The sequence below is a fragment of the Procambarus clarkii genome, chromosome 79, assembly GCF_040958095.1.
Source record: "Procambarus clarkii isolate CNS0578487 chromosome 79, FALCON_Pclarkii_2.0, whole genome shotgun sequence".
NCBI classification, from domain to species: domain Eukaryota; kingdom Metazoa; phylum Arthropoda; class Malacostraca; order Decapoda; family Cambaridae; genus Procambarus; species Procambarus clarkii.
In genome coordinates, this window is record NC_091228.1 from 6,909,999 (window position 1) to 6,936,570 (window position 26,572).

The 26,572-nt window shown below is 44.5% G+C and overlaps 1 protein-coding gene across 4 annotated transcripts in view; it reads left to right on the forward strand.

Annotated features, from left to right (window-relative positions):
- Nucleotides 1-26,572, forward strand: part of LOC123764498 (uncharacterized) — a 157,834-nt gene that overhangs the window by 121,862 nt on the left and 9,400 nt on the right. For all 4 annotated transcript variants that reach the window (XM_045752383.2, XM_045752384.2, XM_045752386.2 and 1 more), the window contains exons 5-11: nucleotides 12,732-12,865; nucleotides 19,113-20,259; nucleotides 20,728-20,844; nucleotides 22,824-22,936; nucleotides 23,788-23,915; nucleotides 25,149-25,284; nucleotides 25,680-25,987. In XM_045752383.2, coding sequence (XP_045608339.2) covers nucleotides 12,732-12,865; nucleotides 19,113-20,259; nucleotides 20,728-20,844; nucleotides 22,824-22,936; nucleotides 23,788-23,915; nucleotides 25,149-25,284; nucleotides 25,680-25,987 — 2,083 coding nt within the window. The remainder of the gene's footprint in view (nucleotides 1-12,731; nucleotides 12,866-19,112; nucleotides 20,260-20,727; nucleotides 20,845-22,823; nucleotides 22,937-23,787; nucleotides 23,916-25,148; nucleotides 25,285-25,679; nucleotides 25,988-26,572) is intronic.

Here is a 26,572-nt window from a genome sequence, read left to right on the forward strand (position 1 = left end):
GGTCCTCGACCAGGCCTCCACCCCCAGGAAGCAGCCCGTGACAGCTGACTAACACCCAGGTACCTATTTTACTGCTAGGTAACAGGGACATAGGGTGAAAGAAACTCTGCCCCATTTATTCTCGCCGGCGCCTGGGATCGAACCCAGGACCACAGGATCACTAGTTCCGCGTGCTGTCCGCTCGGCCGACCGGCTCCGGCTCTCGTGTCCTTTGGTCGCCTCTACAGGTCGCTAAATATACACAATGTTCCCATCTTTTGGTTGTCATAAAATGGCTTTCGTGAACGAATTCAAGATTAGGAAGTACACGAAAGAGGGGGGTCACAACTGAAAGGTCCCGGGTTCAATTCCCGCGTTTGGTCAATTTACCTGATCCTTCCGTTCACCTAGCAATAAATAGGTACTTGGGAATTAAGTAGCTGTTATGAGGGTTGCACCCTGGGGACTTGTTAGCCTAGAGGGTACCTCGAAATTAATATTAATTAGTATTAATTAGTCAATTAACAAGCTTAATTCTTGTTCCCAGGGGTCAGGGGAGAAAGTGAGGTGGGGATATGACCCCCAGGGGTCAGGGGAGAAAGTGAGGTGGGGGAATGACCCCAGGAGGGTTAGGAGAGAAAGTGAGGTAGGGGTAGGACCCCAGGGGGTCAGGAGGGAAAGTGAGGTGGTAGTAGGACCCCAGGGGGGTCAGGAAAGAAAGTGAGGTAGGGTCGGACCCCAAGGGGGTCACGGGAGAAAGTGAGGTGGGGGTAGGACCCCAGGGGGTCAGGAGAGAAAGTGAGGTGGGGTCGGACCCCAGGGGGGTCAGGGGAGAAAGTGAGGTGGGGTAGGACCCCAGAGGTCAGGAGAGAAAGTGAGGTGGGGGTATGACCCCAGGGGGGTCAGAAGAGAAAGTGAGGTGGTAGTAGGACCCCAGAGGGGTCAGGTGGGGGTAGGACCCCAGAGGGGGTCAGAAGAGTCAGCGGACAAGATGTTTGAGATGTAAGTCGAGCATTGATGACTCCACCCATGAGAGAAAAGTCATGCTGTAGTGACTCGTGTTGAAGATGGGCTGCCACAGGCTGTGTGTGTGTGGAAGCTTTTGGGCTAGCTGAGTAAGTAATGACTGTTGCACAGTACTGTTAATGTTTTAACATCACAATACAACACCGTAGTCATTGTTAATCAATGATATTGACGAAATTGCAGTGAGGTCCGTAGTCAAGCTTGACAGACAAGATGATTGACGATCCCTGTGTACAAGTGGAAGTCATGGCGACGATCTGTTTGTCAATACGATGGAGATTGTGGAAGAATTCCTTTCAATCTCCTTCTAATTAAATTCTGATGCGCGTTGATTGTTTTCCCACCTTCCACGCACACACGCAAACACACACACCCATGCAAGCACACGCAAACACACACACACACACCCACGCAAGCAAACTCAAACATTCAACACTGGTGGGACGCGAACAAGGGGACACAGGTGGAAACTGATTACCCACATGAGCCACAGAGACGTTAGAAAGAACTTTTTCAGTGTCAGAGTAGTTAACGGATGGAATGCATTAGGCAGTGATGTGGTGGAGGCTTACTCCATACACAGTTTCAAGTGTAGATATGATAGAGCCCAGTAGACTCAGGAACCTGTACACCAGTTGATTGACAGTTGAGAGGCGGGACCAAAGAGCCAAAACTCAACCCCCGCAAGCATAAATAGGTGAGTACACACACCCACGCAAACACACACACACCCACACTCACAGGAATTACCCAACAGTCAGGTGTGGGGGAAAAGCCGGCAAAACATCATTAGTTTTTGTGACTAAGACTTCATAGCCAGCACGGGAGTTGTGGCTGGGACCCAGATACCCGTGACGTCGCGGTCATGACTCCTCAAGCAGCTCCGGACAGAACTCTGCACGCCATAGCAGATACTAATGAAAGAATATGTAGAGTAGCATCTTGGGTATGTCGAGACACGACTCGGTGGAACTTTCTGCGTTTGTGCATAGCAAGGGTGGTGCATAGCAAAGGTCGTGCATAGCAAAGGTGCTGTGTGATGGAAGGGGGTAGACGACCCGTGACAGGGGAGAGGGGGGGGGGGACTATACATAGAGGGCTGGGAGGGGGAGTGGACACGCATCGCATGCTGTAAAATGGATATACATGGTATATCCACAGTGAGCCGGTCCATGTATCCACCCCTATATACATAGGGAGTCGGTCGGCCGAGCGGACAGCACGCTGGACTTGTGATCCTGTGGTCACGGGTTCGATCCCAGGCGCCGGCGAGAAACAATGGGCAGAGTTTCTTTCACCCTATGCCCCTGTTACCTAGCAGTAAAATAGGTACCTGGGTGTTAGTCAACTGTCACGGGCTGCTTCCTGGGGGGTGGATGCCTGGTCGAGGACCGGGCCGCGGGGACACTAAAGCCCCGAAATCATCTCAAGATAACCTCAAGAAGATGGCAAGGACAGGATAGTGTGGATATGCATGGCTAGTGAGGGAGGGATGAGCAGCTGTTGATAAGCCAAGAGTTGAAAGATTTTCACTGAATAACAGGAATGAATAAAAAAGTCAGTTTTTATTCAGTCCTGTACACAGGACTGAATAAAAAAAATTCACTGAATAATAGACTGATAAAAATGATATTCAAGATATATTTACTATTGTAATAATCTTCGTTTAGTCTGATAAACACCTTTTGTGCCCCTCTGTATTCCTTTTTGCGCTACCGCTCGCAGGATGAGTAAATGCACACAAACCAAGCCCACGAACCTGCCTGACTGGTCACTTATAATCTCCGCAAGTTACGTACGTAAGCTCCAGAATAAGGCGAGGGATCCTTTCCCTTCTCAATGTAAACTTTACACATCTATAATCCCATGTTATTTGAGTATACAGAAGTGAGAACAAGAGACGAATTTTGTTTAATATCCTGTACAGTGTTCACTATTGTACACACAGGTTTAATGTGTGTGTACAGGACTGAATTATCTAAAAGGAATTTAATTATGACTTGGTTACTAGATCGAATTTAAAATGCTGCCTTGATATCTTTGGTATTTACTGACCTACACATTTGATATCTTGCGAATGGTATTTTAACAAGTAACACGATGCCCATAATATTTATAAAATGAATGTTTACATATAACAGTATATATTAGCGTGGGAGTGTGCGTGTGTACTCACCTAGTTGTGTCTGCAGGATCGAGCATTGACTCTTGGATCCCGCCGATCCCGCCTGTGTGTGTGTGTGTGTGTGCGTGTGTATTCACTATTTGTATTTAATATGTGTATCTGTAGAATCGAGTTATTAGCTCCTGGACCTCACCTTTCTAACAAATCTATTTTTCCCCTATTATGTCTACTACAAATATATCTAACACACACACACACACATTTCCAGGAAGCAGCTCGTAGCAGCTGTCTATCTCCCAGTTACCTATTTATTGCTAGGTGAACAGGGGCATCAAGATGAAATAAACTCTGCTCATTTGTTTCTTCCTCCACCGGGGATCGAACCCTGGCCCTTAGGACTGTACGACCCCAGAGCGCTGTCCACTTAGCCGAGAAGCCCACTAAAGGAGGTGTGTGTGTGTGTGTGTGTGTGTGTGTGTGTGTGTGTGTGTGTGTGTGTGTGTGTGTGTGTGTGTGTGTGTGTGTGTATATTTACACTGTGAGTGAGGATCAACAACTCCTGGTCCCTGCATTCCTGCTACAGGTTGCCTTATGCAATGGCTCCTCATTATAACTACTCTTGAATCAATCTATAAGGTTCCGTTTCAGCTAATTTCACTTGCTCATTAATGAGGTGGATGCCTATAGCCCTCTAGCTCATCCAACTACCTGGTTCCCACCCCCACACAGTAGCCAGCTGTTCTTGAGTGCTAAGTCATCAATTGCCATAAAAAAAGGATTCCAGAGACAACTATCTGCTGCCCAACTGAGACTTAATAGGCCTTCCCGTAGGGTGCCACTTTGGCATTTATGTGTTAGGTGATCCACGGTTAGTCATGTGAAGTGCTGATATGATAACGATGATGTACTGGTGAATATGTTGTTATCAGCGATATGGTAGTTAGTTCTTTAGAAAGTGTGTGTGTGTAAAATTCCGTTGATTGACAGTTGAGAGGCGGGCCCAAAGAGCCAGAGCTCAACCCCCCTGCAAGCACAACTAGATGAATACACATAGAGGAAGCACAGGAGGCAAAAACGCATATCAAGCAGATATGAGAGATCTTCAGAAGGTCATGAGTAAGACCAGAGTACTGAATATATATATTATATATATATATATATATATGCATGTCTTCACTCCCTACCCTTGTAACCACCCCTTCCCGGTGGTGACGGTCGGCTGAGCGGACAGCACGCTGGACTTGTGATCCTGTGGTCCCGGGTTCGATCCCGGGCGTCAGCGAGAAACAAAGGGCAGAGTATCACCCTATGCTCTTGTTACCTAGCAGTAAAATAGGTACCTGGGTGTTAGTCAGCTGTCACGGGCTGCTTCCTGGGGGTGGAGGCCTGGTCGAGGACCGGGCCGCGGGGACACTAAAAAGCCCCGAAATCCTCTCAAGATAACCTCAAGATGGTTCTGAGAGCTGAGCATGGAGGACTAAAGGTAGGAGGAGAGAAGGGGGGTGGTATAAACGAACCCCAATACTAGGTGGATCCACTTAAGAGTTCAAAGTATCGTTAAACTAAACGAACATTCCCTCTGTGTCCTGTTATCACCACCAGAACCGTCGTCTCAGTGAGCGATTAACAGTGACAATGACACCAGTTTCTCACTGAACTACCGCCATACCTTTCAGTCCATGTCTTCCCCCTGGCCGCCTTCTACACACCTCAAGACACGAGTAAGAGGACTGCAGAGAACGCGGAGTTGTAAATCATGGAGCGATAAGCCAAGCCGGCTGTTGAGTCACCGGTTTGCTGTGCTTACAGCCAGCGCCTCCCGCCAGAAACTGTACAAAAGGTTACTGCTACAGTGGCAGTGGGGTACCTAGGGGTAGCAGTGATAGTGGGTACCCCAAACCCCAGTGACAGTGGGGTATCTATGGGCAGTAGTGATAGTGGGTACCCCAAACCCCAGTGACAGTGGGGTATCTATGGGCAGTAGTGATAGTGGGTACCCCAAACCCCAGTGACAGTGGGGTATCTATGGGCAGTAGTGATAGTGGGTACCCCCAAACCCCAGTGACAGTGAGGGTACCTAGGGGCAGTAGTGATAGTGAGTACCCCAAACCCCAGTGACAGTGGGGTATCTAAGGGCAGCAGTAAGAGTGGGTACCCCCAAACCGCAGTGACTGGTCCTCAGTCACTATTGGAAGCGACCTTAACTCACCATCTAACTGGAGGTTGGTGGTCCAGTCGGACTGGATTTATAGATTGCGGAGCAAACACTCTCACTGGTTTTAATTAACTAATTGCAAGGAAAGTTCATCCACTACAAAGATGTCCGGGATAGTCCTTAATGAGGAATTGTAAAGTTGTTACCTGTTAGAAGCCTTCGTGTTCAATCACCAAGACCTTCCTCAGATCAGTAAACTGTATAGCTCAATTATATTGTATGAATAGACTATGCGTATTCTTATGTTATACAGGATATTAACAACAATATAAATGTATAATAAATGTATAGTTCATTGATTTGTATCGATGGGATTCACACTAGATTGAAAAATACGAGACCGTCTCTGTCTAGCAATCAAGCCAAGATGCTCACACTAAAAAGAAGGTTCTTAAGAAACTCTCTCTCTCTCTCTGTCTCTCTCTCTCTCTCTCTCTCTCTCTCTCTCTCTCTGTCTCTGTCTCTGTCTCTGTCTCTGTCTCTCTCTCTCTCTCTCTCTCTCTCTCTCTCTCTCTCTCTCTCTCTGTCTCTCTCTCTGTCTCTCTCTCTCTCTCTCTCTCTCTCTCTCTCTCTCTCTCTCTCTCTCTCTCTCTCTCTCTCTGTCTGTCTCTGTCTGTCTCTGTCTGTCTCCGTCTGTCTCTCTCTCTGTCTCTCTATCTCTCTCTCTCTCTCTCTCTCTCTCTGTCTCTCTCTCTCTCTCTCTCTCTCTCTCTCTCTCTCTCTCTCTCTCTCTCTCTCTCTCTCTCTCTCTCTCTCTCTCTCTCTCCCTTTCTCCCCATCACTCAGCCGGTAAAGCTAGAATTGAGGCAAATGGAGCTATAATCTAAGCAGTTTAAGCAGCAGTCTGAGCAACTATAAACAGCAAGCCGAGCTGTGGGGGTACGCCACGGGGCTATCTGCAAGGTAAACTTTGACTTGAAACACGAGACGTCCTTGGAACGAGACCGAACTGAAGCGTGGCGGGAACTGACGGTGTGTTGCTGAACTGAAGCAGCCCTGAAGCGGGTTAGCTAACTGAAGCGGGTTAGCTGCTTGAGTCGCCTGCCTACCTGCGACTCAAGCAGCTGTTTGTTTGTGGGGGGGAGGTAGGTGAAGTGGCCAGTGATTGGACACAATGGTGGTTATAGAAATGGCCAGTGATTGGACACAATGGATGTTATAGAAATGGTCAGTGATTGGACACAATGGTGGTTATAGAAATGGCCAGTGATTGGACACAATGGTGGTTATAGAAATGGCCAGTGATTGAACACAATTGAGCTCATAGAAATTATATTTCCTTGACAGGCTATTAAGAGCAAATAAAATGAAAGAAATGAAATAAATGAAAGAATCTAACCAACAGGTTAAAAAGAACTTTCTCAAATTTACAGATCTTTGAAAGTCCATTTGCTGTCCACCTCAACTCTGCCCAACCACGAAGTTCAAGCCTCACTATCCTTAAAACTCACTATCCTTCTGTGTACCAAGACGGTACACACACTCAGAAGACGATTCAGTCAAGATTACTGTCCACGAAATACAGTCCACGGAATACAGGCTTTGAACCACCCATAAATGTACGTTCCCACGCAACGTCTACGTTCAAGTACGTTTATTGAGACAAGAAAATACATCTCAAAGAAATAGAGTTGCTACGGCTATTTTTATCCCCTCTTTACATCTGTGTTACTGTCCACTAATATGTAAGGAACTCGGATTATTAGCCAGCGTCGGCACCCTTTATGGATTGTCTTCCACACTAGATCAGCTCACAGTATGTGTGTTTGGAAGGCTTAACGGTCATGTATACACTAGCCTCGAACCGCAGACTGATGTAGCAGCGGCTCGGAAAATGATTAACAACTGGCTGCTTGGGTTCATCTCGGCTCCATTTTAGGCATTTATCACTATTTTTACTGACCAGATCACACACACTAGAAGGTGAAGGGACGACGACGACGTTTCGGTCCGTCCTGGACCATTCTCCAGTCGATTGTCTTGAGATTGTTTCAGAATTTTGAAATTTTGCTTGATTCACTTCAGAATTCAGAGCTTCTGAAGTGAATCTGATCCTCACACACACACACACACTAGGAAGGCAATGAGTCACAATAACGTGGCTGAAGTATGTTGACCAGACCACACACTAGAAGGTGAAGGGACGACGACGACGTTTTCGGTCCGTCTCAAGTCGATAGTCGATCGACTTGAGAATGGTCCAGGACGGACCGAAACGTCGTCGTCCCTTCATCTTCTAGTGTGTGGTCTGGTCAACATACATCAACCGCGTTATTGTGACTCACCGCCTGCATTATATTTACTCCGTGTGCCAGTTAGGTTCTGGGTGTTGAATCACGTGATCAGGTTGAGTCCCGTAGCATAAACCAGCTCAGGATCGCCTTGCATCTTTGCTAATTAGCTCCAGCTAATCCATTCCACCAATCTTGTCATGTGTCAACTGGGTGTAACTGATCCTGGAAGCCCATATGGCGCGAGTGTTCAAGAGTTATCTGTTCAAGTGGTTGGGCACCATGGGGCCTGACAGCTGAGTGGACAGCGCTTGGGATTCGTAGTCCTAAGGTTCCGGGTTCGATCCCCGGTGGAGGCGGAAACAAATGGGCAGAGTTTCTATTATCCTGATGTTATTGTTCATCTAGCAGTAAATAGGTACCTGGGAGTTAGACAGCTGCTACGGGCTGCTTCCTGGGGGGGGGGGGGGTGTAACAAAAAGGAGGCCTGGTAGAGAACCGGGCCGCGGGGACACTAAAGCCCCGAAATCATCTCAAGATAACCTCAAGATAACCTCATCACAACCTTCTCTCTCTCGCAGCGTTTTTGCCTTATTTATCACATTTAAAACTTCCATTTTCTATGCTATTCCGTCTCTCTGTCTCTCTCTCTTTCCGCCTTTAAAAAAATCTTTACAATTTCCGAGTTACAGAGAAGTTGTTATTGAGAACAAAAACTCAACATTCGGCGTTCTTGTGGCATGTTTGAGAAGATCAAGAGGAATGACAAGCATTTGGATGATGTTAAAAAAGTTGTCAAGTGGTACTAGAAGAGGTTTATAGAAGCAATAAAACTGGAACTTACAGGATTATTGCCTGTGATACGTGTCTAATGTTTTCCTTGTTGAATGTTCATTGATTTTGGCATTTTCTCCAGAGAATTATATATATATATATATATATATATATATATATATATATATATATATATATATATATATATATATATATATATATATATATATATATATATATATATATATATATATATATATATATGTAAGGAATTATAGCTGGTGAGAGCCCGCTGTGAGTTGGATAACACAGATATATGTCTCTCTCTCTCTCTCTCTCTCTCTCTCTCTCTCTCTCTCTCTCTCTCTCTCTCTCTCTCTCTCTCATACATATACATTTATATATAAACAAAACCAGAAACACATAAACATTCTGGTATGAACTAACTTCAAGGATTATGCAGACAACTGCTAGAGTGAAGACACTCAATAAGTGTGCAGCGTGACCACCAAGAACAGTCAGAGGTAACATGACACGAACAGAGATGAGGGGTGACATCCTTCCAGCAATGGGGTGACACGACACAGATATATCAGGTCGCCGATAGCGACACCGATGGCTATCATCAGGTACTTGTGGCACCCAGGAGGAAGCGACGTTCACGGATACGAAGCTTCCCCGTGGAATACAAATTATCCGTAATATCCGTTGTTTAATGAAGGATGGGGACGGGCGGGCAGGAGCAGGGCTGGCGCATAGCGCACCCGGAAGCGCGGCAGCGCACCTGTGAGGTTGCCCCCCCCCCACCACCACCACACCCCCCCGCTTTGGCCGCGGGCAAGGGGAAGGGGGGAGGTGGATCTGGGATAGGAGAGGGGAGGAGAGGGACGGTATAGACGGCAACAGGATAGGGAATCGAGGGGAAGAAAGAGAGGATGACGGAGAGGATAGAGAGGTGGGGAGGATGAACCAAGGGGATAAGGATGAAAATATATTAATACAAAAATCCCCCCCGACGATATAGCTTCTCCCCCACCCCCACCCCCATCCCTCACTTCTTTATATATCCAATATATAAAGAAATATATATATCCAACCACTCCAATCTGTATAGTTATCCAGTTATTCCAATTTGTGGATTTATCCAACCAACGCCTGAAACTTTCTAGTGAATTTTCTTCTAGGATATTTCTTGCTTGTTCTAGAGATCTTCAACCCTATTTCGTCACGAGGAAATTGTTAAAAATAATTTTGGGATGTTTTCAGTAATCCATTTCTTTTATCATTATTCATTTGTATACATTCTTACACTTCAACCATGTTCCCCTTTACTCGGAGGAAATTAATCATTGGATTTTTATTAATCATTGGAGGGTTATTAAGGCTATTTTGTCCCGATTAAAGTACACGCAGGTGATCAGGATTAAATTGTGTGTGTATATCCAAAGGGCCAATGTGTTTAACTCTTGGTGAATATATCGCTTGTATACTTAAGAGTTTGAATTATTCAAGCTACTAGATATAAATCACAGTACCATATAAGCATTATTTTGATCATATATTATCATTTTTGTACATCCTTACTAATCATCACAAATTATTTTCGCAGTCTAATTGAGCAGTTTTGATCATTTTTCTCGCATTACTCTGATCCTGTCAATAACAATCAGTATCTGTCAATTTTCAGAGTATTATATAAATTGATTTCTCTCAGGAGCATATTATAACCTAAGAGATTAACACCCATCAAATTTTAGTCATCGGAAAAGAATGATTTGTTTTGCTGACTTGAGAATCAATCGACTTGAGAATGGTCCAGGACGGACCGAAACGTCGTCGTCCCTTCAACTTCTAGTGTGTGGTCTGGTCAACATACTTCAGCCACGTTATTGTGACTCATCGCCTGCATTTGTTTTGCTGTTAACTTCATTATCTAACATCCATTACGACATGATATCCAGTGAAGGAGATAGCACAGAGCCATGAGGCACTCCAGTGGTGAATTTTTCCCAACTTTTCACTGTATTCTCTATGCTTCCTGTAGAGCAATGTACCCCTGACCCAGATTATGATATCTCCAATATCTTACGTATCTGCCTTTCATTAAGAATGCGTTTGGTCAAGTAACTGACAAGGAAGAATATCTAAGAATGTTGTAATAATCTTCTACAGTATATGTCTGTGTCAGGCCAGCTGTCCCAGTAGTTACATCACCAACAAGGACCTTCTACAATCTTCTGCGTTTAATAATGTTGTACAGTGTACATGCGGAAAATCTACAGAGAAATGGGAAAGGAAGAAGAACGTTTCGGCCGATCAAAGCCGTTGTCATCACTAGTGTACATATGTACTACTCACCTAGTTGTGCTTGCGGGGGTTGAGCTCTGGCTCTTTGGTCACTGTACTGTACAGTGTACAGTGTACAAGAGGTCCTGGCTTATATTACCTCTTAATAAACACTTGGAAAACATTCGATCTGGACAGTTCTGTAGTAAGCAGTTTCACCAGGTTGTGTAAAACTAAAGTCTTTTTGACCAGACCACACACACTAGAAGGTGAAGCGATGACGACGACGTTTCGGTCCGTCCTGGACCATTCTCAAATCGATTGTTGATTGTTCTCAAGCCACAATCGACTTGAGAATGGTCCAGGACGGACCGAAACGTCGTCGTCGTCGACCCTTAACTTTCTAGTGTGTGTGGTCTGGTCAACTTACTTTAGCCACGTTATTGTGACTCCTCATCTGTAAACCTTAGTCTTCCTTATGATCATCTTTTCCCCTTGCTAAAAAGTGTTAAATCTAACATGTTACTTATCACCAGTTGCCTCTGTCATATATTGGTTAAAAAAGCAATCTTCGACTACCTTTTTTTAACCTTTTCTATCTGGTCATTTTTTGTTCGATTTGTCCAGTTTATTGGTCAAAGAGTTGAGTCGCCCACAAGACATATTATCTTAGGTTGATACCACAATATTTATGCCTTTCTATTCTCTTCACATTTGGTGGTCTGTGGGAGTGGGGAGGCGGGGCTGAGAGGTGGGAGTGGGGTGGGGGGTGATGTGGGAGTGGGGTGGGGGGTGATGTGGGAGTCGGGGGTGCGGGGGGAGGGGAAGCAAGGTCATCCACCACACCTGGGAGAAGGGGCCACCTGCACCCCTCACCCCATGTTCCCCCAGCGACTGCAGTTTATTTAACCTATATTCCCACTCCGCCCACAACGGCCCTCACCATCACCACCACCACCACCACCCCACCAACGCACCGCCAGCCCCCCACCAACGCACCGCTAACCCCCCACCAACGCACCGCTAACCCCCACCAACGCACCCCCAGACCAGTCCCACCGTCTACACAACTCTGTACACCTGGAAGCTGAACACTGTGAGAGAGAAAAACCTGCCCACCAACTCTGTGATGACTGTGTTGACATTTTTGCATGATGATGTCATGAGACGTGCGTGCGATGGCTGTGACGTCGCGGGGTCATGTGTGTGAGATGATGACTTTGACGTCAAGACACGCGTCTGTGAGTCGTATCTGCTAGTCGTAGATAGCAGATACGATAGCAGAATCACCATCAAGGCGCTGTGTGTGTGTGTGTATCCGAGAGTCATGTCTATGACCCCGTGTCAGCGAGTCGTATCTGTAAGTCGTTTCTATAAGAGTTGTACAACGACATCATCCTGTACAACGACAGCTAAAGTGACATCATCCTGAATACCCTAACACCAGGGGCCAGATTCACGAAAGCACTTACGCAGCACTTACGAACCTGTACATCTTTTCTCAATCTATGGCGGCTTTGTTTACAATTATTAAACAGTTAATGAGCTCCGAAGCACCAGGAGGCTGTTTATAACAATACCAACAGTTGACTGGCAAGTTTTCATGCTTGTAAACTGTTTAATAAATGTAACCAAAGCCTTCAAAGATTGAGGAAAGATGTACACGTTCGTAAGTACTTTCGTGAATCTGGTCCCAGGCCTCTTGACCCCATGAAATGTAAACAAAATAATTTGTTGAGATGATTGATTTAACCAATTTTATCTAAACTAGACGTTAATTTGCTAAAATAGTTGTGATTAACATACATGTTATTCTCTACAAGGTTGTGATGGGGGAATAGAATATAATAGGAAAGTTATGAAGAATTAACAACCTAATGAAGAGGCCTAATTCACAAATCTGAAAATATAAAAACTGGCGATGTTTCGGTCCTCCACAGACCATTATCATGACCACTTGATAATGCTCCATGACCGAAACGTTCTCAATACGTTTATTTCCAGATTTGAGAGATAGGTGTCTTAATTTTTTTAGCCATGTTATTGTGATATATTCTGAGCATAACCTAATGTAATTCTTCCCTTCATTCTACAGGCGCCGCCAGGGCACGGTGTGGTGCTCGAGCTGGTTCGTCTTAGATTGCGTCGATCTCGTCGCTGCTCCGCCAGCAGGGTACAGGTGTTGCCGGGGCTGTCCGTCGACCAGACCCACATCAGACCCCTGGCAAAGTGCGTCACCTGTCCAAACCTGATAGCCACAGCTTGTGTATATTATAGTATTATATATAATGTATATATATATATATATATATATATATATATATATATATATATATATATATATATATATATATATATATATATAGGGGTACCACCTCTGGTGCAAGTGTAGGGACCCATCGCCTCGGAGAAGAAAATAAAGAGTACTCAAATATATATAGATATATATATATATATATATATATATATATATATATATATATATATGTGTGTGTGCGTGTGTGTGTGTGTGTGTGTGTGTGTGTGTGTGTGTGTGTGTGTGTGTGTGTGTGTGTGTGTGTGTGTGTATATATCACGAAAATAAACACGTGATAAAAAATGTGACAGTGTCAGACCTCGGAGGAAAATTGAAACAGGAATTTCCTTAAGTACTTTCGTATATTAATACATCTTAAGAAGAAGTTGGATATATATATTATATACATCCAACCAAACCTGATCCTCTTATTAAGCTTATGCTCAAAACGTTTCATTGAGTTTCGCTTCTCTGGTGGTAACTGGAAACTTGTTCCGCAGATTTGCAGCCATATTTCCAAATCAGTGCTTAGGTATTTCTTTTCCAAGTCTAAACGTATATCATTTGAATCTATTGACTAATAACTCTAAATTTGGTTCCTATTTTTAAAACCCAATTTATATATATATATATATATATATATATATATATATATATATATATATATATATATATATATATATATATATATATATATATATATATATATATATATATTTAACCTTTTCATCCATTTGTTACGCTTTAATTATATCCCCCTTTTACACATTTTCTTTACACAGGTGGGTACTGGAGTAGAGGAATTCTGACTCCTGTTAGCAGGTATAAAGCTTTACTTTATACCAGCTATTTTTCCTCGAATACAACTCTCCAGTCGGTTAAAAGTCAGATCCTAATTACTGATTGGTGAATAGAAACCAACAGTTAAGGATTAGCATGTCGTCAATTCTCCTTTGCCAAGACTCGAACCCAGACAAAATTGCGAACGAGGATAGAGAGAGTGTGTGTGTTACCACTTCGCCAACATGACTTGTCTGACGTAAATTTAGCTTTCTCCGAACGTCTTTCCAAAGAGGTTTCTTATGGGAAGAGTTTAGTCATGCATCTATGTTCTCATGAAACTTTTCAACCATATTGTGGCGTTAAGACTCAGCTTCTAGGAACAAAAAGTTCCAAGCAGCACGGGCTAAGGTGAGCCCGTATTGGACTTACCTGGCACAGGAGCGGGGCTGTAACTGGAAAACTGTAACAGGGTTTACAACCACGTTACATTACGGTGATAATCTTGTACCACACCACGCAGGATGATTCTCACAAGTGCAGGACAACGTTAAAGGATGATATACTCAATAGTATATCATCCTTTAACGTTGTCCTGTGCTGTCCTGTCCAATAGTATCAAAGGATGATATACTCAATAGTATATTCGTGAACTCTCAAAAATTATTCCCACTTGGGCCTAGTACACATGTGGGTACCGGGGGCCAGATTCACGAAGCAGTTACGCGAGGACTTACGAACCAGGGGCCAGATTCAGGAAGCAGTTACGCGAGGACTTACGAACCAGGGGCCAGATTCAGGAAGCAGTTACGCGAGGACTTACGAACCAGGGGCCAGATTCACGAAGCAGTTACGCGAGGACTTACGAACCAGGGGTCAGATTCAGGAAGCAGTTATGCAAGCACTTACGAACCTGGGGCCAGATTCACGAGGCAGTTACGGGAGGACTTACGAACCAGGGGTCAGATTCAGGAAGCAATTACGCGAGGACTTGCAAACCTGGGGTCAGATTCACGAAGCAGTTACGCGAGCACTTACGAACCAGGGGCCAGATTCAGGAAGCAATTACGCGAGGACTTGCAAACCTGGGGTCAGATTCAGGAAGCAGTTACGCGAGGACTTACGAACCTGGGGCTAGATTCACGAAGCAGTTACGCGATCACTTACGAACCTGGGGCCAGATTCACGAAGCAGTTACGCGAGGACTTACGAACCTGGGGCTAGATTCACGAAGCAGTTACGCGATCACTTACGAACCTGGGGCCAGATTCACGAAGCAGTTACGCGAGGACTTACGAACCTGGGGCCAGATTCACGAAGTGGTTACGCGAGCACTTACGAACGTGTACATCTTTCCACAATCTTTGACGGCTTTGGTTACATTTATTAAACAGTTTACAAGCACGAAAACCCTCCCAATCAACTGTTGTTATTGTTATAAACGGCCTCCTGGTGCTTCGGAGCTCATTAACTGTTTAATAATTGTAAACAAAGCCGCCAAAGATTGAGGAAAGATGAACAGGTTCGTAAGTGCTTGTGTAACTGCTTCGTGAATCTGGCCCCAGGTTCGTAAGTCCTCGCGGAACTGCTTCGTGAATCTGGCCCCAGGTTCGTAAGTCCTCGCGCAACTGCTTCGTGAATCTGGCCCCAGGTTCGTAAGTCCTCGCGCAACTGCTTCGTGAATCTGGCCCCAGGTTCGTAAGTACTTGCGTAACTGAATCGTGAATATGGCCCCTGGTTCGTATGTCCTCGCGTAACTGCTTCGTGAATCTGGCCCCAGGTTCGTAAGTCCTCGCGTAACTGGTTCGTGAATCTGGTACAAGGTTATCAACTCATTTTCTGCCATTTTGTAGTTTCATCGCGTTGGTCATCACTTGCGTTCGTTTAGTGAACCGAAATCTGAATGTACTAGAAAGAGGACTAGGGTTCTAGGTTAGCGAGACCCATTAGGGTCCGGGTTAGCGAGACCCATTAGGGTTCCGGGTTTAGCGAGACCCATTAGGGTTCCGGGTTTAGCGAGACCCATTAGGGTTCCGAGTTAGCGAAACCCATTAGGGTTCCGGGTTAGCGAGACCCATTAGGGTTCCGGGTTAGCGAGACCCACTAGTGTTCCGGGTTAGCGAGACCCATTAGGGTTCTAGGTTAGCGAGACCCATTAGGGTCCCGGGTTTAGCGAGAACCATTAGGGTTCCGGGTTAGCGAGACCCATTAGGGTTCCGGGTTAGCGAGACCCATTAGGGTTCCGAGTTAGCGAGAACCATTAGGATTCCGGGTTTAGCGAGACCCATTAGGGTTCCGAGTTAGCGAGAACCATTAGGATTCCGGGTTTAGCGAGACCCATTAGGGTTCCGAGTTAGCGAGACCCATTAGGGTCCGAGTTAGCGAGACCCATTAGGGTTCCGAGTTAGCGAGACCCATTAGGGTTCCGGGTTAGCGAGACCCATTAACGTTCCATGTTAGCGAAAACCATTGATGTTCCGGGTTAGCGAGGACAATGGTATCTCCTAGAGACTTACGAAAGGATAATGATAAATGCAGGAGAAAATGCGGATATTCACAGCTGACCTGAATTGAGAAACTTCCTGTGACATTTGCATCGAAACTCCGAGAGTGAGTTAAGAGAATACATCTTCATGGCGGATCTCACCTCCTGGTAGTGATTCATAGGTCACAGTTATGCCCGGGGATTATTGCTTTAAGGCAAGGCCGCTTGAGGGCGAGATGTGGCCATTTGAAGGGTGAGGTAAGGCCGCTTGAGGGCGAGATGAGGCCATTAGAGGGTGAGGTTATGCTGTTGGAGGGTGAGGTGGGGGGTATTAGGGGATTAAGGGGCGAGATATGGTCCCTGTAGGGTGAGATAAGGCCGCTTAAGGACGAAATGAGGCCATTAGTAGGTGAGGTAATGTTGTTGAAGGGTGAGGTGGGGGGGGGGGGGTATTAGGGGACTAGAGGATGAGATATGGTCCCTGTAGGGTTTCAAACATGCCTTGTGGTGCAGTTGGCTTCGTTCTGAACTCACAATCCTGGGGATCTCAGGTTCGATTCCAGAGCGGGAAAGAAATGGATGCTTATGATATGCCATTCACTTAATGCATCTGTTCGCATGTCCCCGACAAAGTGAATTAATTTTCTATGACGCATATATACTGTTTTATACTTTACTATAGTTTACCTAAAGCTCGTTTTCTTTTCTAAAGAGAGAACGTATAACTTGGGGGATTAACTATAAGAGTTTCAGCAAGTAGTTTGTACCTTTGTTTAGGGCTGAAATTAACACCTCGTCAGCTTGACAACCATTGTCAAGATAAAATTATTCAAAGCATTACTAAATTACAAAGCCTGTAGTTCTCTAAATTGCTTTGTATGATAGTTATAAGAAGCCCAAAATGCAGCTAATACAATCGAAAGAAAACTAGCTAACGAAACAAAGGTCGACTTCGACAGCACAAAACAAAAAAAGCAATTAGACATGTTCTTTTAAGAAGTGCCGGACCAACCAGGTTGTTATGGCCCTGTGGGCCTGCGGACCGCTCCAAGGAACAGCCTGTTGGACCAAGTTACAAGTGTGGGATATTTGGGTTTGATTCTGATTAATTAATAATTAAAGTAGTAAATTAAATTACGAAGGACCACCCGCTTTTAAAGTAAAGAGGGAAACTGAGAATTTCAGATCATTAGATAAAATTCTAGAAGAAACCAGTGACTATGGATATGACTAGAAAGTATGATCATAAGAATAATTAATGGGCTGTATTATTAAAACCAAACCTCAAACACCTACATTGGGGGGTTATTACTGGAGGTCAGTACGTCCAGGAATCAGTGTGGTTCGTTCACTAATTCTATTAATAATAATCTAATCCTATGATTAATGTTGAATATAATATTATTCATACAAAGAAGAACATGAATATGAGCATAATAATGAATTACAGTAAATCACACATTATGTTGAAAACATTCTGAATGTATCAAATTGCAATGTTATGAGTAAAAGAAATAAGCCTTAGCTGGTAATAGATTCCTTTAGATAACCCTGGCAGTCCTCTTAATCTCCAAGTCTGGTACACCGACGTCAGACACGGTTAACATGGAGAAGACAGCATGAGGAATTCGTCTCTCGAGCTGCAAAATAAATAACTACCAGTAGCAATTGATTTAACTACTCAATACATATTCAAGATTATTGATATCTACAGAGAAATTTCTAATCACCTGTTATTAGGTGTTGTCGTGCCGCGTAACGCGCAATCACCCCGCTATTATTAAACCTGTAAATGATGCATCAAATAAAAGGTACTTAGCTGTGGGCACTGTGTAAGTATTAAGATTGCCGTAATTTCGCATCCCAGGCTCCGGCGAACCTATCCTGGATTGATGCGTTTCAAGTTGGCTGATCACGTGTCGTCAGGAACCAAGTCTAGGGGTCCCTTATTTAACACCAGCACTAGTTGAAGATATTATCTGCAAGGTCGTTCACGCCTCACAGTGGCGGCTTTCATCTGTAGATAGACACACGTGTCCTATTTGCTGGACAATGGCGTCCTTTGTGCGTACGTTAAGCGCAGGTCTGCCTCTCTCCGGTTCCCCACGTGTACGCGCACCGACTCCCTCACCGAGTGAGTATGGCGTCGCGTCCCTCCCCCCACGCCGAGTCGACGTTCATTACACAAATTATTGGCATGAACATTAATATTTCTCGCATTCGCGCTTGGAACTCTAAAGACTGGACGGGTTTATTATTTAGAGGAACGAAATATTATTATTTAACTATTTAAGAATAGTAAAGATACAAGGGAGAGGAATTAATGTCTCCCCATAGCATTCATTGATGACGTTAACACTATCGCGAGGTAGACGGTATAATTCTAACGCTCTATTTGGCTTTTAGTTAGAGAACAATTCGTCTGCAATCAGTTGTCATACAGAATGCCTTAATTATGGAGAATCGTATTTAATTCTCACACAAATTGTATATAATGTGTTTTACTGTAAAGAAATCTGACGCAATACTAGCGTTAGATGACGTGAGAATTCTAGCCTAATGCACAGATGAATTATTAGTACAGGAGAATTCTACGAGTTGTTAATTTTACTTACTACAATATTAATATGATTAGTAATAAGTAATGAGAATACAACAATGTTGTATTCGATGTTGGAAATATCCAACAACAAGAAGTCAATCCAGGGCCTAGACCTGGTTTAGGGAGGACTCCTGGAATCCTCTCCAGGTAATTTTCAGGTATTGATCGATCCCTCATTTCTTTTGGCGTTATCATTTCAGAGATGGAGTTATTTACACGTTTAGATATAGCATATACGCCTTTTACATTTCATTAAAGCATTTATACTTTGTTAGTGTTTATTTACGTGCGAACAATACATTAATATTTCCAGATTTTGTGGACGAACACCCAGAACCAAACTATGGAAAACGACGTTCTCAGAGGTGGACATAGAATACAAGAGCAGCAAGAACGTAGATCTGAAACTGAAGGGCAGAGCGCATGACGCCGGAGTGAAGGGACCACAAACCCCAGACGCCAACAAGAGAGCGGAAACGCCCCCTTCCTCACCAAGACATGGTAGAGGTCCATCGGGATCCACTAGAGCCGACAAACTAGAGCGGATCAAGGCTCTCCAGAGATTTTATAAACTCAAAAGACAACAGAATAATCAGCTTCAGTCACAGAGAGGCCTCGAACACTCCTCACAGACTGAGAGACGGAGCTACCATTATCGCGCCCAAAGTAACAGTCGGCGTTTCTACAGGCACACAAACATATCCGGATTAGAATCCACAGATCTGGCGCTCAATGACAACCTGCTGGTGGACGGAGACAGTTTCGTGTACGACCTAGCGAGCCGGACGTACGGAGCCGTCTCCGACCTTCCAACACCCAAGAGTGTCCGCCTCCTAAGTGTTGGCGAACCTTCGTGGATTAATTCCAACTTCATTATCCACGACGGTCAGAATGACACAGAGTTGATCCATTACATGGATGAGCCGAGGGCGGAGCAAGGCCACCCACATGAACGGAAACGGAAGAGAAATTCCAAGCTCAAGAAATCGAATCGAAAGAGAAGCTTGGGCGAGTTGATTAGAGAGATTAGGGCCGACGACGCCGGGAAAGCGACTGAGAGACTCCCGCGGTCGCCACAAGACGCGCCAAACAGAGGACGGAAAGGCAGCGGCCGCCAGAAACACGAACGCTCCAGGTATCATACAGTCACCCGTGGCCGGCCCGGTCCACGACGTCAACAGTACAGAGTCACCATCAAGAATCACCAGCGGACCGCACCTCAAGGACCACGGGCCGCACCTTCCCGTAGAGCCCTCGACACCAGTTACTCTCGAGGCCGGAACGAAATTATACCCCACAAACCCACCAAACCCAACATGCACCATGGCGCTAAGCACCCGTATTCTCCCTCGAAGAACTTTGGGTATAAACCTTCCACAAGCGAGCGAGAGAATGCGGTGATCAGCCGACCTGTAGATGGAAGCAGGACGCACAGGTCGAAGGAATATTTTGTGATTAAGGTAAGGTGTAAATTGCATTCTTTAATTTTCATCACAATTAAAATACATAACAAAAATTGGATGTTAATAAAATCACTTTCATTGAACATGTTCATGTTCACGACGACTTAATAACGAAATTCATTTTTCCCCCAAAAATTGATTCAAATTGCCTCCATTTATTGCAGACTAGACCTGTTTCATAAGCAGGCGATAAGTCACAATAACGTGGCTGAAGTATGTTGACCAGACCACACACTAGAAGGTGAAGGGACGACGACGACGTTTCGGTCCGTCCTGCACCATTCTCAAGTCGATTGTGTCCATTCTCCAGACACAATGAACTTGAGAATGGTCCAGGACGGACCGAAACGCCGTGGTCCCTTCACCTTCTAGTGTGTGGTCTGGTCAACATACTTCAGCCACGTTATTGTGACAGAAATCTGTAGGAGAAGAATCTTCCTGAAGTAAGGTTTTCTCTGGCTTCAGGTGTCGGCCTTCCGGAGTGGGTGTGGCGGTGAAGTGAAGGAACGACGGGGCAGGTTCTCCAGCCCAGGCTTCCCTCGTAAGACGAGCGCCAAGACGTCCTGCTTCTGGAGGTTTAAGGTGTGTGGATACTCACTCTCTAACCACTTGGGTTGGGCGGTAGAGCGACGGTCTCGCGTCATGCAGGTCGGCGTTCAATCCCCGACCGTCCATAAGTGGTTGGGCACCATTCCTTTCCCCCGTCCCATCCCAAATTCTTATCCTGACCTCTTTCCCAGTGCTATATAGTCGTAATGGCTTGGCGATTTCCCCCTTGATAACTCCCCTCCCTCTCTCTCTAACCACTTGGGCTGGACGGTAGAGCGACGGTCTCGCGTCATGCAGGTCGGCGTTCAATCCCCGACCGTCCACAAATGGTTGGGCACCATTCCTTTTCCCCCGTCCCATCCCAAATCCTTATCCTGACCCCTTCAAAGTACTATATAGTCGTAACGGCTTAAACCCTGGAAACACAAACCGAAACTGTCTCTATTTTCCGCTTGTTACAACTTGTAATAAAGTTGTTACATCTTGGCTTAACGTGTTTATGACGTATTAGAACGTTGTTACAACTTGCTATACTGGTTGTTATAACTGGTTAGGAGGTGTTAAAACTTGTTCGAACGTTGTACCAACGTCGTAGTTTCGGTGTGTGTTTAGCAGGAATTGGTACTTTACCCTGATAATTCCCCTCTCTCTCGCTATAATACAATCGAAAGGTCAACCATTCCACTAAACTACAAATGGTTCGAAAGGCAGGTCTCGAAGGTTGACGCTCGACCCTGCATTCATCTAAGTATATATTCTTAAATGTGTAAATAGTTAAGGACTATTTACTACAATTAGTCTTCGTTCTGGGAGAGTCCAGTCCATTCTGGGAGAGAGTCCATCCAGTCCAGTCCAGCGTATTAGCATTTGCCTTTCCACTGGAAAATTTCAGCAGTTTGGAGAGGGGAAGACCTGCTGCATGGGTAACAGCTTCTCATCCATGTCGCCCTACCCCGGCTTTGCGCCCTGGAGTGGTCACTACAGCCTCGACAACCAGAGAGCCACTCCCATAGTCTCCTGAGACTGTATGTTTAACACTTCTCTAACCCTGTCCATGGAGGACAGAAGAAAATGTATATATGCTGGTTAGCATTGTAAATGTGTGGCCACGTCTGTGGTAGAAAATAATAATAATAAAAAAAACTGAATGATGTATGTAAATCATGAACAAAAATACGTGATGAATAATGTGACAATGTCAGACCACGAAGGATTAAGACAGGAATTTCGTAAGTACTTTAGTATTTAAGAATACATCTTCAGAAGGATCTTCATCCTTCTGAAGATGTATTATTTAACACCAAAGTACTTAAGGAATTAAGGAAATTCCTGTCTTATCACTCTCAATTTCACTAACTAAACTCTGAAGTTTTTACTAACTTAATTTCACTAACTTAAATTCCTGTCAATATTACTAACAAGCCTCCAGTGGCTTGGTACCAAAGAGCCGAAGCTCGACCTCCACAAGCACAACTAGGTGAATACACGTCCTGCATGCACAAATAGGTGAGTACACGCATGCACGCACACGCACGCACACACACGCACGCACACGCAGCTGCCCATTGTTACATCAGCTGTCTGTTGCGATAACAAATTTCATTTTTATGTTCTTGAACGAGATTGATATTATTAATGATAAGACTTATATATTCATTGTATACCTCAGTCACAAGATTTATTTTGTGTTAAGATTGACTGTTCACTTTGTAACTTAAAATTAACAACAATTTAGCTTCAAGACTTTCCTGTTGGTCACGTAAAACCACTAAACCTGCAATAGCCGGTATAGCACCAGCTTCGCATCTTGGAAGTCAGTGTTCGATCCTCGATATTCTGCTGGCTGGCCAATGGTATAATCTCCCCATCCTTATATCCCAGCCTTTATCCTACAATCCTTAACATATCTCGTATAACCACATTGACTTAGTTCCCTTCCCTAAATATTACTTTACCTTGCCTGTTTTATCCCGTCACAATATCGCCTTAGCCTACTCCATCTTCCCGTACAGACTCCCGCAGGCAGCCACTGGAAGCTGCAGTGTAAGGACTTCCATATTCGCAAATCACAGCTCTGTCTCAGAGACCACTTGGCCATCAGGATCAACAACGCTGCCTGGTCAAGGTACTGTGTACATTCGTATGTATTATATGTTGGGGTCTGTTTATGTTAATTTCTTTGCATATATCCAACCCATTCTCGCATTTTCGTATAGTCAATATTGACTTAATAAATACGTGTATATGTGACATACTAAACATACTAGTTTACCTTGAAAAGCTTCATAGAAAACACCGACCTTACCTAACCTTCTTAGTATGTTAAGATAAGCATCTTATTGCTTCGTAATTACAATTATTACTTAACCTATACCTATAATAGGTTAAGTAATAATTGTAATTACGAAGCAATAAGATGCTTATCTTAACATACTAAGGAGGTTAGATAAGGTCGGTGTTTTCTATGAAGCTTTTCAAGGTAAACTAGTATGTTTAGTATGTCACATATTCACGTATTTAATAGGTCAATATTGACTGTAAGAAAGTGCGAGAACGGGTTGATATATCTGGCTGTCATAATAGTTGATCGCGTCCACGTCTGACTGAGTTCATCTGCTTTGAACTGTAAGTTTTATTTATATTAATAATAATATTATGTGCAACACTGCCTGCCATTGGAAACACACAGAAGTTGTTAATATGGGAAGTCAATTCTCAACTAGATGTACTCGCCAGGCTGTGTCTGTAATGCCAGCTTTTTCCATGTTTTTATCCTGTAAAACTGTATATGGAATTGACCTCGACAGCTTCTTCGTCTAGTTCCATTCATTTACTGCTCTTAAAACTGATGAAGCTTCTTGGACACCATTCCTTTCCCCCGTCCCATCCCAAAGCCTTATCCTGAACCCTTCCAAGTGCAATATTCTCGTAATGGCTTGACGCTTTACATTAATAATTCCTTCTCTCTCTCCTTAGATATTGTGGTCGTGAAGGCCCTAGTCTGGCACTCACCTCCTCCCACGAGGCCTCCGTCGACGTCGTCCTCAACACCTTCAGAAACTCCTCGGCGAGGATCGTCTGCTCGTGGGAGACGACCCGAATTGGTAAGTGTCGAGGGGACGAGGATAGGTTGAGTTACAAGACTCTGGGAGAGATACAAGCACGTTCTTACAGTCTTGTAAAGCCGCTAATACGCATAGCGTCTCGGGCAGGTCCTTAATCTTAATGTCCAACCCCTGGAATACGACCCGCCAAATTGTTAAGGATTGGCGCCTAGTCAATTCTCCCCGGCCAGGATTTGAACCCAAATCACTCCCGAAGCGGGGAGAGTACAGGTGCGTAAGTGCTTGCGTAACTGCTTTATGAATCTGGCCCCAGGAGGGTATCCAAGGCTCTGACAAGGGTCCTATCCTCCAGGAACAAGATGTTCTGTTAGCTTCTCAATCTATCTAGGTGACCTCTTCGAGTGCTAACCAAATACGAGAAGGGGGCTAAGGGATGATCCCACAGGTCCCAACTCTCTTTCACGTTCTCAAATAGAACCTTAATCTCTCCCAAATAGAATCTTTGTCTCTCCACATGATCTTACGACTGGATACAGAGTTTTAGTATATTTATACAACCAAACACGGTCTAATTTATACATATAAGACCGATATGTTGCAATTGCATCAGCCCAAGAACCATTTTTCAGTGTTACTTCTCCAAAATCTGGTTCTCAAGTCTTCAGTCTCGGCTCAAGAATTAACCAGGCATTTCCTTACCCCACCGAGACGTCGCCAGATTTCCCACGACATTGATCACAAGGTCAATGTCGATTCCTACATCGTGTCTACAGTTCCTCACAAGACTATACCATCTATCATTAACTCTGTCAATCAATGAATTAACCTTTGTGTTCCTAAAATATCGTCACACCTGGATGGTACTATTGTGTGTTGCCATACCAAGAAGTACCTTCTTCTCAGTGTTGCCATACCAAGAAGTACCTTCTTCTTAGAGTTGCCACACCAAGAAGTACCTTCTTCTCAGTGTTGCCATACCAAGAAGTACCTTCTTCTTAGAGTTGCCAGACCAAGAAGTACCTTCTTCTTTGAGTTGCCATACCAAGAAGTACCTTCTTCTTAGAGTTGCCATACCAAGAAGTACCTTCTTCTTAGAGTTGCCATACCAAGAAGTACCTTCTTCTTAGAGTTGCCACACCAAGAAGTACCTTCTTCTCAGTGTTGCCATACCAAGAAGTACCTTCTTCTTAGAGTTGCCACACCAAGAAGTACCTTCTTCTCAGTGTTGCCATACCAAGATATCCTCTCACTAAATCCCAAATTGCTTCTCAGATGAGGCCACCGAGCTCAATCACAACTATGGGAGATACTGGAGCTACAACCTCACCCGAGCCACCACAACCACCACTACAACCACCACCACCACAACCACCACCACACCTCCGCCGCCCAGAGCACCCCCATCCAGGTCAGCTGACGAGTAACCATTTACAACACGTTTATCAGAATAATTAACTTGTATATTAGTCCAGTTCCTTAACTGAAGCAACAAGTCAAGTAGACAATGATGATGTATGTAGTATCCCTGGAAACACAAACCGAAACTGTCTCTATTTTCCGCTTGTTACAACTTGTAATAAAGTTGTTACATCTTGGCTTAACGTGTTTATGACGTATTAGAACGTTGTTACAACTTGCTATATTGGTTGTTATAACTGGTTAGGAAGTGTTAAAACTTGTTGGAACGTTGCACCAACGTCGTAGTTTCGGTGTGTGTTTGGCGGGATAAGCGGACTTGAGGTTCTGAGGGTTACTGGACTGTCTCACGTTAACGCCTTTCTGCCTTGATTTCCACTCCTGCAGGGGAACTTGTCGAGATTACACGCACCTGACCTCAAACCACACCCTATGTCGGGCTACGCCCTCCACCTGCGCCATATACCACAGGGGCGTGACCCTACACGACCAGGTAGCCATCGTAGAGTCCCACAACCGTTACAGAGCGAAGGTTGCCCGCGGAGAGGAGAGCGAGGGGCTGCCTGGACCGCAGTATTCTGCGTCAGATATGCAGGAGTTGGCCTGGAACGAGGAACTGGCCTACGTGGCCCAGGCTTGGGCTTCGGCCTGTCCGGACTACCATGATTGCCACGACTGTCGTCGTCTCCTCTCTAGTAAGAATGTGTAATCTGTACTTAAAAATAAGAGGCCTTAGTCTCAATTTCTCAAGTTATAACTTTATTTGATTATAAATAGTTGGTTTAACGAATAACAGTATATGCTAAACTCGGTCTCAAATTTATTTTGTCTATAACATCATAGCTTATATTAATAAGCTAGGTGCAGTTTATAGGTCAAAACTGATGTTAAATCAAAATCTATCGTATCCTCAGACTTTCTATATATGTAAGATATTTGTTTAAATCTCGAAATATTGCAAATGACTGAATCTCCTGCCACAGATTTTCTTCTTGAAGTGATCTTTCTTCCTTTTGTATTAATCCCATTGGCACGGACTGGTCGGTACAGGAGCGGAATTGCTTAGTGCAGAGTTGACGCTCGATCCCCGATGGTTCAAGCGATTGGGCACCGTTCCTTCACTGTCCTCATATTCCATCTCTTTAATCAGTACTCTTTATTCTTTCAAGGTGTTACATAGTTAAATAAAATTCTCTACCTACAATCAAGAATTCCGGGTTCGAATCCCGGGCGGGACAGAAATGATTTGGCACATTTCCTTTCACCTAATGCCACTGTTC